This window comes from Dysidea avara, chromosome 12, assembly GCF_963678975.1.
Source record: "Dysidea avara chromosome 12, odDysAvar1.4, whole genome shotgun sequence".
Classification (NCBI taxonomy): domain Eukaryota; kingdom Metazoa; phylum Porifera; class Demospongiae; order Dictyoceratida; family Dysideidae; genus Dysidea; species Dysidea avara.
Window position 1 is genome coordinate 2,752,247 of NC_089283.1, and position 14,443 is coordinate 2,766,689.

Sequence of the window (14,443 nt, forward strand, 5' to 3'; positions counted from 1 at the left end):
TTTTTGAGAAACGAGAAAAGATCGAGAAGTACTAAAGACATTTTGGGGAAAGTTTCAAGAATAGAGAAAAATTTGAGAAAAAGGTGAGAAACTTTAGAGAAACTGTTGAGAAATGAGAAAAAGTGAAGAAATTTCTCGGAAATTTCCCAGAAATGAAAGAAATTTCCGGGAAATAGACCAGAAAGGGCCACCGTAGTGTCAGAACAACTTTAGACCTACTATTCGAACTATACCAGACCCTCTCGCAGCTAGGCGCTTATAATTATCAATCGATAAGCGCCGCGCGAAGAGTGGGTCTGGCTACGCGAGACTAAGTAGCTTCACGTGTTCACCATACCATTTCAGCACATTACCGATACACACCTCGTCTCGAAGACAATAACTTGGCCACTCAAAATTACGCCAAACTGATGAAGTTTCACAGATGCTTTGTAGCCACTTTGAGACGCATCTCAGTGCTATCCTGTCACTTGCTGGTAGATATGATAGTATTAGAAGGATTGATTCAACTGGTAGGGAACAGTTTAGTGATTAAACTATGGAATAATCTACCCCAGAACATTGTTAAGTCTCCCACATACACTGAGTTTTGTAATGATTTGGACACTTTTATAATTGCACCTGTGCATTATAATCATACATGATTCCTGCACAGTACACAATAGAGTAAGCCACCAATGTTCGGCCACCAGGAATTTTCGGACACTCGCACGCAGAAACTATGCAACGTATTCCCTTGCATTTTGCATTGCTATTACCTTAGACCCTCACCATTTAGCCCACCAAGTTTCGTAGGATTTCTTCAAGGACTGTGTGTTTGGCGAGCCAATAAGCATGTGTCCGAATCGCATGACGTTTTGGCCAAAAGTATGGATTTTCGGACTGTAGCTCGCAAAGCACAATAAATGCATGGATTTGAATGAAATTTGGCATGCAGCTAGGGTAATCACTCAAGGTTCAGCCCACCAAGTTTCAGCTTATAAATCGATTCTATGCCTCAGTAATTATTAAATCTATAAGCGTATGTAGGCGAATCAAATATCGGACATTTATTGCCGCGAAAAACTACAACTGCTGATCAAATTTTTGAGCAAATTCAGATGATTTCAGCTTTTACACACTATAAAGAGCAAACAAATCACAACTGATTGTTATTTGAGAGCTCACATGTCTTGTGACAGTCTGCAACTGCTCAGCTGACAAACTAGCTATGCACAGAGAGCCACAAACACCTGCTGCATAGCCATAACAAACTGTAAAATCTTTATTGGGAATATTCTCATGAGAAATGATACAGCATGCAAGAATTGTGAAGAGATTTTTACTGTATCTAAATAACTGTTCTATTAGAGTAGTTCATTTTGCCTGACTGCCTTATTAGAGTATCTTGTGTTTTATTTAAATTATGGGAAGCCACTAAATAAAACTGATACTATATCATGTGAGAAACCATTACTTACAACTAAATAAAATTTGTAGTGTGTTCTGTTTATGTTAGATCCTTGATTTTGGAACCAGAAGTCTTGATATTGTCTTGCTCCTTGCAAGTAGCTATAATAACTTAAAATAAACTTAAAAGGGGTACTGAAGCCACTTAAAACTGCATGGGTATGGCATGCCCTGACTGATGAATTTATGCATGCCACTCTTCCTTATAAAATCAGGCAACTACAATAGATGTACATCTAAGTAATTTGGTATATGCCTTTCTTCAGTCCAACACCTATAAAATCTGTGGAATTTTCCAGATTTTATAGACACTTTGCAATTGCAAGATTAGATTTCATAAAATTAATATAGCTTGACAATAACACAGTGAAGAGATACATTGCCATAACATACGTATAGCTCTATTGCTACCCACATGTATTCAACTATTCTGATTTTGGTTTTCCTTATCCATTTATTTTAAATAGGATAAGTTTGCATATGTATACAAGTGCAGAAATGCAATGAATACATTCACACCAACTAATTAGCTACAAAATTTGATTGAGATGTAATGTGAAGCGTATATAGCTTGAAGAGCATGCAATGTAGCCCAGATTGTTGCTAGTGTTGAACTACATCCCACAGTAAGTAGTTCCACGATAGCTCTGGGGATGATGTATGTGTTTGATATGCATGGTCATGAACTCGAGGTCATTGATTAAGTTATCATTGGAAGGAGTTCAGTTAGACCATGGATGGCTTTACCATTGTAAGGATTGAAGAGTGATCAACATACTGAAACTCTGTATGATGACAGCAAGTAAACCTTGAGTAATTGCATAGCATAATAATAGTGTTTCATATTATAACAGTATACTTTTTAATAAGGGAAAATACATGTACAGGCATGTAAAATTGCATGGATGATGCATACGATTTTAGGAAAACAATTACATAGAGTCTAAATTGATCCATTTACTATAATGTATTATCATGAGTTTCCAGCTCTTGGATCATAGCAGAGATTACTGATAGCTATGTATACAAATCTTCATCAAAAGTAAGCACCTGATTGCAGTCACTGTCCTACACAATTAATCTTTGCAGGATATACGCAATCAGGGGCGTAGCCAGGATTTTTTGAAGGGGGGTTCCAAGAGCAGTATAGAATTACCAGAAGAAGGGGTCTGGGGCACAGCCCCCAGCCGCTGAGAAACTTTCAATAATTTACTGAATCAAAACTCAGCAAATTGCTGTATTTTATGCAAAAAATACATTAATTATAATGCACATAAGTGCCTTTGGGATAAAGCTATAGTATGTTCACATTGAGCTGAATCCTCAAAAACATTTAATAACTCATGGATGCAATTACACACGATCTTGAAATTTGGCTCATTTGTAGTACTGCTTGACCCGCTAAAAATATTTCAAAATCTTTTTGTTCAAATGTTTGACATAATATTTACGGCCAATCAAAATTTTCACAATACATTTCCTATGGGGAAGCCATATAAGTACAGTGGTCACTACAGCCCTTTCCCGAACTTGTAATGGAGCCAAACTGTACGTGTCTGTTGTTGACACCTTTGCTGTTACCAATAATCATCTGATTGGCTGAAATGTTAACTCTGTTGAGAAAAAATCCACTTTTAATTTTTAGCTGTTTTTCAGGATTCAGCTCAACGTGAACATACTATAGTACTAGATAAAGTCACCTAGTGGAAACAGACAGCATAACACATAGAGACACATATTAGTAATCTGTAAGTGATAGTTATTTCACTGGTATAGGAACCATGAATCCACTGATATACAAATAGAATGATTTACAATCAAAACATTATTTTAGTTACATGTTTATGACTCCCTGTATTCACAGGTTTTAGCCTTCTCACAAGTCCCTAGTGGGATAGCATTCACAGATTATAATTAACTACAAAATATGCATAGCATAGATTCATTTTGCATAACAAATTATTGGAGTTCTATATCTTTATACACTGTATAAGGTCATGCTCAGTTTTGCATTTAATGTTAGAATGTCTGATAAACTTCACTAATTCCTTAACATATGGATATGTATATTCACATGCAAATTTTATTAGAGTATACATGACTGCTCTATTAGAGTATATACCTGACTGCTCTATTAGAATATATCGATCTTTGAAGAGGGCTTATGTAACTTGTTACCTCTGTAAATCCTTCCCTGAGAGATGAATGCAAGCTTTATCAAATGTTGTGCTCTGCCATACACTATATTACCCACTCATTTTATCCTGCCACACTAAATGGTATGTTAGGATCCTACATGCTGTTAAACTCAGAAGTCTAAATTTTAGAGGGGGGTTCCTGAACCCCTCGGAACCCCCCCTCCCTACACCCCTGGCAATGGAAGATTGAAAATGGCAACATGCTAGGGATGGTTCAGTTTCCAAGCTTTCATGAGAGAATCAATTTATACATTATTTATCTTTTTCCTCCACTATGTGTCCATTAAACAAATTGTGCAGTCATTTATGCTTGTCACACTTATTACACAAGTAAAGCCTTACAGTGCAGCTTTGTTATAATTACATCATGCATATATTATGGCATGATGAAAGCAGCTTTATTGGTTACTTGAATGACAAATGATTCTCACTTTCCAATAATGATTTTTCCTTCAGGGAAGCACAAATATACAGGTGCACTTACAAAAGATTTACACAATAGCAATTCAATGCAAAAATTTGCACAATATTGGCTATATGTATAGCAATATATAATTAGATCTTTAACAGGGTAAAAATGCTTAAAATCATTCAATCACTTTAAAATAAAGGTTGCACATGGCTTCATGAAAGTTATAGTATAAATGGCATGAAATGGTTCCTTCATATCAGTAGGATTCAGGATTGGGAGATGGTATCAAATTATTTTGCCTTGATATCTAACAAAACTTATAAGATTACAAGCAATTCCATTTTACTTAGAAAAGAGAAGAGCTAATTCAGAGTGTGAACTTCTTATACTTAGTTTCAAGGGTTACATTTTCAGGAAACTTCTTCGCACTATAGGTACAGCCAAGAGTTCATATATATATAGGGAGGGATTATTATGAACTCTTGGTATAGCTATGTATTGGCGGTTAAACAATGTATGGCTTCTTACATGACATTTATTAGCAATATCTGATCATATTGTAAGTATAAAGACAAGATATACCCTAAAGCAGTCAGACAAAATGAACTACCCTAATAGAACAGTCACTTAGATACAGTAAAAATCTCTTCACAATTCTTGCATGCTGTATCATTTCTCATGTGAGAATATTCCCAATAAAGATTTTACAGTTTGTTATGGCTATGCAGCAGGTGTTTGTGGCTCTCTGTGCATAGCTAGTTTGTCAGCTGAGCAGTTGCAGACTGTCACAAGACATGTGAGCTATCAAATAACAATCAGTTGTGATTTGTTTGCTCTTTATAGTGTGTAAAAGCTGAAATCATCTGAATTTGCTCAAAAATTTAATCAGCAGTTGTAGTTTTCGCGGCAATAAATGTCCGATATTTGATACGCCTACATGCGCTTATAGATTTAATAATTACTGAGGCATAGAATAGATTTATAAGCTGAAACTTGGTGGGCTGAACCTTGAGTGATTACCCTAGCTGCATGCCAAATTTCATTCAAATCCGTGCATTTATTGTGCTTTGCGAGCTACAGTCCGAAAATCCATACTTTTGGCCAAAATGTCATGCGATTCGGACACATGCTTATTGGCTCGCCAAACACACAGTCCTTGAAGAAATCCTACGAAACTTGGTGGGCTAAATGGTGAGGATCTAAGGTAATAGCAATACAACATGCAAGGGAATACGTTGCATAGTTTCTGCGTACGAGTGTCCGAAAATTCCTGGTGGCCGAACATCGGTGGCTTACTCTATAATAATAATAGTTGTGTCCAGCATACATACCTTTTGTGCTGGGGGTGATAGGCGGGAAAAATATATATAATAACTGGTATAGGGAACTAATTCTACACACGGCACACGAAATGACGAGGAAACACGTGCTGACACGTGAAAATCATCTAAAATGATGTCATGAACAAGATGGCCGCGTTAGGACAAGTTGCAAATAAATTAATTTTAGACGCGCTTTGTGCCCCACCCAATTTAATTTTGGTTGAAAAATGCTTGGCCTGAACACCGCTTCCTTTGAGGTCATCTTACTGCTGATTGCTGTTGGCACCTATGCCACTTTAAGTTGTCCAGCAAGAGGTAGTTAGCTAGTTATGTAATGTAGCGTAAGTACTCGCCAAGTATAATCAAGCTGTACAAAAGGGTGCGGCCTCAAAAAATGTCAGGGTGAAAAAAGATGTGAAATACAAGGTAGCGGCCAAGAAATGGCTGTTAATGGCAAAAAAATTAATAACGACAATTCAGGTGAATTTGCCAAGTTTCACCGAGGATTCGGCATGAAATCAGTCACCTGAATCGTCGTTATTAAACATTTTGCCATTACCATCACAGCCATTTCTTGGCCGCCACCTTGGATTCATATGTAATGTACAGAACTCGACAAGCGGGTGTAAATGTACACCGGCATGTAAAAGTGTGTTATGTGGGCAAATATTATTAACTGTTTAAATGTAGTGATAGAGACTAGCTAATCAATTGTTGGAGGTACCCATCAGCTCTACCAACGAAGACTGAATTAATAACTGAATTAAAAGTTTATTGCTTCGCTGAGTCGTAGGGTGGGGTCTATTCTACGGAACGGAATCATGGACTAAACTACGGAACGGAACGCTTTCTCAAAATGAAGCCTGCAGCTTACCATTGCTGAAACTTCCCTTACAAGTTATCGATGGACCTCCAGCCGGTGAGTAAACAAAGCCCCAAGAAAGATAGAAACAATTGAAGGACTGATTGTATTAGTAACGAAGTACTTATTGAGGGATTAGCTGTCTCAGTGATGTTTATCTAAGAAGGGCAGTTAATGGATCGCTTATTTTCTCTAAAGCTTACAGTGTGTACCTTGTTTATGCTTAGTGTGACTATAGACTACAGTCTGGGGCCAGCATTTCAATCATAAGTCAGTACACTGAATGTTGTGTGCTACAAAGGAAACAAACAGAAGGCAATGGTGATAAGAAAGAGCCAGCTGAAGGAACTCAGTCAAAATGTAAGGAATTTTGTGCAGTGTGTGAAGCGCAAACATTCTGGCGGACTGGGCTGTGTGCCGCAAGGAGGCTATATTCTGTGAACATCACTATAAGTGCATGGATCCATTAACTAAACAGGTGGGATCTATGGTACAGAACAGAATGGAATGATTTTTTGGGCTTAATCAGCTTTGCTGTCTGCCCTTTTCCCCCCAGATAATAATAACATCGATGGACTGAACTATGGAATGGAGTGCTTTCTCAAATTGCGGCAACTCATTGCTGAAACTATCCTCATTACAAGTTATCAGCAGACCTCCAGCGGCAGCGTGTGATCAAACATACCCCTATTAAAGGATTGATTGTTAGTTTTCATTAACAACAAGATTAGCCTTCTCAATGATTGTTTCCCTAGTAGTGCTCTTTAATTCATTTATTACATGATCGTGAGGCTGTTACTGGATATATACAGTATAGCTGATCGGATGATGTCATGCAGTTAATTGTTTCTGCTGATATTGATGAGATAGTACAATATTTAGAAGGTTAATCAATTTCATTGGTTTCAGAGCATAATCACAATAGAATTTCCTGAAATTGTCTTCAGAAACCAGAAAGACACTGGTGTGACAGGAAAAGGCTAGTTGATCATAACTCGATTTTATTTAAATACAGTGCGTGGTATCACTTTCAGAAAGTTTAGACCACCAATGTGAAGGTTGATGAGATGCATGGATTCATCAAATTTTTGGACATTGATAAGAATTTTTTCTCATTAAAAAGAAAATCATACCATGTTTTAACTGTAAAAATTCTTGCCTTATATAATTATGTACTAATAGTCTATAATTATTGTGTGCTACTTAATAAAGTATATGTAGTATTTTACAAGTACATGTGAGTTGGATGATACTCTTGTTGATGTTTCTTTATTTATTTTATTATTACTTTATGGCAAGTATGCCAAGGGTCTGCAAGCAACTGGTGCTTGCAGCCTAAAAACACAAGTTATACATACATTATAATTACTTTAACTAATTATAACTTAGCTATAGTGTTTGAAAGTTTGATGGTGGCGAGAGATCGTGACATTTGCTGCACGGACATAGATAATGGTAGGTACAGTGATTGTCATCATCAAAATGAGTTACAAAATGATCCCACATAAATTTCTTTAGTTTAGCCTTGATGGTTGCAATTGATAAATTGGTATTGATTACAGGAAGAGCATTCCACAAACGAGGAAGACGATGGAAATAAGAGTTTCTATTTAAGTTGGTAATATGAAGACGATGTTTGAGTTTATTATGTGTAGAGGATCTGGTGTGACCCTGAGTTCTTACTGACTGAAAACTCCTTTACTATAACCTGTTAGATGGCAAAGACGAGTAAACCTAGATTTGGGTTGCAAGTCATTAAATATCCAAATTAAAGCAAATTGACTGTCATAATTGTTGTCTTCTAAATTTTAAGTTTGTTTAAATTTTCTCAGTCAATAGAATCCTGCCTTACAATTTACATACCTAACTATTTTGTACTTTACAAATAAAGATATACACAGTGGCAATTATACAATATGGTGATTATAAAGAAATGATGTGAATTAGAGTGGCAAAGTCTTTGGCTAGGTTAGATATATAATTTCACAAAATCACTGATAGAATAAAGGTGGACTGGTATGAGCTGGGTCTTGGATGAAGGTGAAGGTTGGAGACTAAAAGGTGGTAATTTCTTGTCTTGAATATGTTGCTAAGTGGATGTATGCGCATCAAATAACTTCACATGTTGGGATAATCTTAACATTTTTTCACCACTATTTTCGAGTGAGGATTCTTAGTCCATGTAGCTGGTCCAGTGGGATCACAGGTTCTTGCTACGAAGTGCACTCTGCACTAGATCTGCTGTAGTTGATATTTCAAGGTAGACTTCCAGGGAGCCCACACAAGCCACACTGTTGCAGCGAATTACAGTACATGCTAGTTTCATTGTATGGAAAGAAGCATGTGGAATGTTACACTCTAGAAATCCTTAGGATCTTGATAAGATCCAAATCAAGGTCTGGTAGCTATGAGCATGGATGCATGAAAAGTTTAGGAGATCTGGTTGATTTTGTCGGTGGTCTCAAGTATTGATTCAAGGCTAACAGTCGAAGACTTGGTAAGCTTTTTATCAAACAGCAGAAAAACTTCAACTCATTACTGTACTGATTTATGATTGAAATGCTGGCCCCAGACTGTAGTCTATAGTCACACTAAGCATAAACAAGGTACACACTGTAAGCTTTAGAGAAAAATAAGCGATCCATTAACTGCCCTTCTTAGATAAACATCACTGAGACAGCTAATCCCACAATAAGTACTTCGTTACTAATGACAACCGACTAAAACCCACAATCAGTCCTTCAATTGTTTCTATCTTTCTTGGGGCTTTGTTTACTCACCGGCTGGAGGTCCATCGATAACTTGTAAGGGAAGTTTCAGCAATGGTATGCTGCAGGCTTCATTTTGAGAAAGCGTCCCGTTCCGTAGTTTAGTCCATGATTCCGTTCCGTTCCGTTCCGTAGAATAGACCCCACCAGTCGTAGCTAGCCATTTTGATTACTTTACGTTGAATTCCCTTTTGAATTAAATTCCATCTTTCTTTAAGAGAAGTGACTCACGATCAATATGGCGTTCTTCTTGAGACATGTCTGGTTTAACTCTGATGTATTTTGGCAACTTACTAGCTTTAGATAACAACAGTGACGTGTCAATAGCTCTGTTGAATCTGACAAGTACTGGTCGAGGTTTCTGAGAATGATCATGATATTTACCCGGTCTTAAAATGTCTCTTATTGATAGAGGATGTATTCTGCTTTCAGATTCGGTGACTATGGTGGTAACTTTATCTGAATCATGATTAAATCGTTCACGCCTGGGTGTTCCCTTGCTACATTCATCTATGCCATAAATTACCACATTGAACTTACCACAGGCGGCGGAAAGGGGGGGTAGGGGGCTGAAGCCCCCCCCCCCTCAGAATGATATCACGCGAAATTATCCTTCTTGGAGTGGGGCTGAAAACCGTGATCAAGATCGAGATACTCTAATAGAGCAGTCACTCTAATAAAGCAATTACAGTATTAGAGCAGTGTGTAGTGAGCTATGTAAGAATTTTTATGTAGTTTATCAGTATAAATTTGTAGCTGGTGAGGTGGGCAGCTATTGTCAGCTGGTTGTGACCTTTTTTTTTTTTTTTCTTTTTTTTTTTTTGGTCTCACCTTATCAAACCAGAGACAATGTAGTGCTTCAGTTAATTTTTTTTACCCTAAGTCTGGATCCACCCCTGGTCAGCCCCCCCCCCTCATATCAACTACTTCCTCCACCCCTGGAACTTACAGTCTCCTTCATTGGCTCTGTTCATCACCTTGGTGGTAGTAGATGGCTGGATTTGTGTGCTTAAAGTAGGTTTAAAATTGTTGGTAATTGTCTGTGTTTCTTGCTGGAATTGATGCTGAGAAGTAGAAGATTGAATTGTTTGATTTTCAGATACTGCGGCGTTAAGTAAGACCACCTCCTTTAATAGGTTCTCTACCATAGTCTTCAACTCCTGCAGCTGTTTGTCCTGTGTGATCAGGCGGCAATGGGGACAGTAAAAGGGATCTTCACTTTCCTGTAGTATTTTGAATAGAGTTTGAGATAGTCTAGCACATTGCAGGTGGATCCAAGTACCTTCACAGAAAATCGCTTTCTGACCATCTGTATCATCAGTGGCATCTATTATGCTATCTAAACAGACCGGACAGATCATTGAATTTTTGCCTGGTGAGTTCTGCAGTGCCCTTTTTCTTTTGGAGTGTGGAGTATTGGTTGTCATAGTAACTCATACATATATGAACTCGTACTTCTGGTAGAAACAAAGCAAGAACAGACAAAACAAACAGAACGATTGTCTGGCCTTTACTGGTACCGGTAAATGAGTTAAGCCAGCGTAAACTTGTGCTTCAATTTTGTATTGTTGGCGTTATGTGGCCAACTAGCCCCAAAGTAGACTCCAGGTAGCGTCCTAGGTGTTTCCAGGGTGTTTCCAGGGAATGTTAAACAACCAAAACAGTGTAAGACAAGTCCAATACACCCATTGACATGAAGTATCACAGAGGACATAATATGGCAACCTCCTCCAATCCCACAATTGTTTTTTTCACATCTTTTTTCACCGTGATGTTTTTGGAGGCTGCACCCTTTTTTACAGCTTGGTTGTTTTTGGTTAGACATCACTTCTTTTTGTGATTTCATACCTAAAACCAACCTATGGCCAGCTTTGGGTATCACTTTCAGGGGCGTAGGGAGGGGGGTTCCGGGGGGTTCAGGAACCCCCCCTGTAAAATTTAGACTTCTGCAAGCAGTATCCTAACACACCATTTAGTGTGGCAGGACTAAATAAGTTAGCAATATAGTGTAATGGCACAGCACAACAATTGATAAAACTTACATTCATCTCTCAGGGAAGGATTTACAGAGGTAACATGAGCCCTCTTCAAAACTTGTTTAAAAGATCGATATACTCTAATAGAGCAGTCAGGTATATACTCTAATAGAGCAGTCAGGTCTACTCTAATAGAACATGCATGTAAATATCCATGTCCATATGAAGTTTTTCAGACATTCCAACATTAAATGCAAAACTTAGCATGACCTTATACTGCTATAGCTTTGGTGTGCAGTGTTTAAAGATATAGAGCTCCAGTAATTTATCACTTGTGTTATACGAAATGAATTCATGCTATGCATATTTGTATAGTTATATTGTTTTGATTGTCATTTGTATCAGTGGATTCATGGCCCCTATACCACAGTGAGATATAACCATCACTTACAGATTACTATATGTGTCTCTATGTGTTATGCTGTCTGTTTCCACTAGGTGACTTTATCTAGTACTACCTTCATCCCAGGGGCACTTAATGCATCATAATTAATGTACTTTTTGCATAAAATATAGCAATTTGCTGAGTTTTAATTTATTAAAATATTGAAAGTCTCTCAGCGGCTGGGGACTGCGCCCCCAGCTTCTAGTAACTCAATGCTGGTGCTGGAACCCCCCTTCAAAAAATCCTGGCTACGCCCCTGACTTTTAACTCGTCTTTTTCTTTTCTATAGGAATAGGATTAGCTCTGGATAGCTATGATAGAGAAAAATTTTAATTGTTTATTAACTATTCGTGTATACATTTAACAATGTTATTCAGTAATTATTACAATTGTGTTGATTAGTCATTAATTAATTAACTCAATACAGGCTGAATTGTTTGCAGCTGAATACTCTACAGGGAAATGTGTATGTGACTGAAATTTCCACAGGAAACTTGTAATGTAACTGTACTCTTAGACTATATGGTGAACAGTTTGTGTCAACGGGTTCAACTTAGCCATGACTGTTTCTTGTTAACGCACAAACTCTCATTACACGCATGCACAAAATTAGCAAAAATGTCATACATTACAACACTCCCGGGGGTTGATTACCCCAGGTAATCAAAACCTACTAATCCTACTATAACAGTTTTAAAGGAACGAAATATAATCTACAGTTTCAGTTCACTTCTAATGGTACAAGATGTTGTACTGGTCGATGAATGGTTGTGACCTTATCCTTACTAAGCAACTGCACCTTAGCCGCTTGAGTTCTGCCATCTCTTCCGGTTATCAATTCAACAATCTTGGCTAGCTTCCATAAACAACGAGCTGTGCAGTCTTCTTTCAGTACAACTATATCACCTTCTTTGATCATCGAATTCTTCTGGCTCCCATGGTTGATAGCTCTTTCCCTCAAGCTCAACAAGTAGTCCCTCTGCCATTGTCAGACGAAGCTCTTCAAGAGTTGATATTGGTATCGAGCCCTTCGTGTTAAACTCTGGGAGGTATTATCTATTTCAAACTGTCTGCTGCTAGGAGTAATTGCTAGTCTGTGTCCATAAATCAAATCTGCTGACGTCAATGCACGTGACATGCCCTGTTCATCATCATACAAAAATGTTAAGGGCCTGTTGTTCAAGGTGGACTCAATCTCTACGATCACAGTGGTCAACTCTTCTACAGTAAGGGTACTTCTCCCTAATGTCTTTCTTAAACAACGCTTGACCATGCCTACCAACCTCTCCCAAAAGCCTCCCCACCAGGGGGCCTTCTCTATGATAAACTTCCAAATAACCCTTTTGTTTGTCAAATACTCATGTATCTCTTGTGAATGTACTACCTTTTGTACTTCAACTGCACTGGCCTTAAAAGTCTTCGCATTATCTGACATCATGGTAGACGGTAAGCCTCTACGGCCACAAAATCGACGAAATGCTTGGAGAAAAGTTGGAGCTGACAAATCTTGAACAACTTCGAGATGTAATGCTCAGGTAGAGGCACAAGTGAACAGACACACATAAAGTTTTACAACTTCTTCGGATTCCTTGGTTGGCTTTGCATACAATGGCCCAGCGAAATCAACTCCAGTATGTGTGAATGGTGGTTCCGAACTTACACGTTCTGCTGGCAGATCAGCAATCATAGGTGTAGGATATGGCTTCCCTTCATATCGTTTACAAACAACACATTTCCTCAACACCTTCTTCACTGCTTCTCTCCCCTTCACAATCCAAAAGTTCTCCCTTATCAAAGCCAGTGTCTCTTGTATTCCATTGTGCTTCACAGAATGATGCCTGTCCTTGATTATGAGTTCAGTAAAAGGATGTCGTGTTGGCAACAGAACAGGATTCTTCATATGAGATGGCAAATTAGCCTCATTCAGTCGTCCTTTACAACAGATAAGCCCTTCCTCTGACAAAAACAGCATGAGCTGGCTTCTGTAAACAACAACTTCCCCTGAAACAAGTTTGCTGCGTTCATCTGGAAAAGAGTTTAACTGTATGGATGTAACCCATACATCTTCTGCTTGCCTCAAATCTTCTGCATCTAAAATGTTTGGTCCCTTAGCTCGACGGTTCTTCAGCACTGAAATGAATTTCAACACCAATCCAGTCACCTTCATCAGTTTAAGCAATGATCGATATCTAGATACATCCATAATAGCTTCAATGTTCAAGCAGCATTCATGACTATTCTGTGAACTTACAAGGGAATGAGTAATGCTGATCACTGGTGGTTTCTGTATTCTTTCTGTCTCGGCTAGTTCAGTGTTCAGCTTAGTGGGCATGTCTGGCCAAATCTCTGATGGTTTAGTCAAGAATTCTGGTCCATTCCACCACACTTTCTTGTTTACCAATTCTTGTCCCTTGCAGGAGCGTGAAGGTAAATCTGCCGGGTTTTGACTACCTGGACAAAATCTCCAACTATTTTTGTCTGTCAATTTATGTAATTCCTTGATTCGATGTTGAACGTACTGTTTCCAAGGCCCAGGGTTCTTGATCCAACAAAGTACTGTATACAAATCTGTCCAACAATACCCCGTCACTTGGGGAAGAGACTTTAAAATCTTCTGTACGGCGTTAAATAAACGAGCTAATATGTTGGCACCCAATAGTTCTAACCTTGGTATAGTCTGTTTCTTCATAGGAGCTACACTGGTTTTGGATGCTAGGAGATGGACGCTGATGCTCCCATCATTGTAAACAGTTTGGAGGTAAATGACTGCTGCAAATGCATGTTCAGATGCATCGCTAAATCCATGTAGCTGATGACTGATAGGTGTGGCGGTTCCCATGTAGCAGCACCGAGGAACCTTAATCTTGACTAGGGCTGTTAGTACTTTGATCAAAAAATTCCATCTAATAAGAAGCTCTCCATCCAATGTCTGTTCCCAATCTGTTTTCTCCATACATATCTTTTGAAATAACATCTTCATACCAACGGTAAATGGGCTCAGCATACCAAGC

The 14,443-nt window shown here is 38.3% G+C and overlaps 1 protein-coding gene across 1 annotated transcript in view; it reads left to right on the forward strand.

Annotated features, from left to right (window-relative positions):
- The first annotated feature begins 5,580 nt into the window (after positions 1-5,580).
- Positions 5,581-14,443, forward strand: part of LOC136240254 (epidermal growth factor receptor-like) — a 44,444-nt gene continuing 35,581 nt past the window's right edge. The window contains exon 1 of the mRNA XM_066031185.1: positions 5,581-5,696. Coding sequence (XP_065887257.1) covers positions 5,609-5,696 — 88 coding nt within the window. The 5' untranslated portion in view covers positions 5,581-5,608. The remainder of the gene's footprint in view (positions 5,697-14,443) is intronic.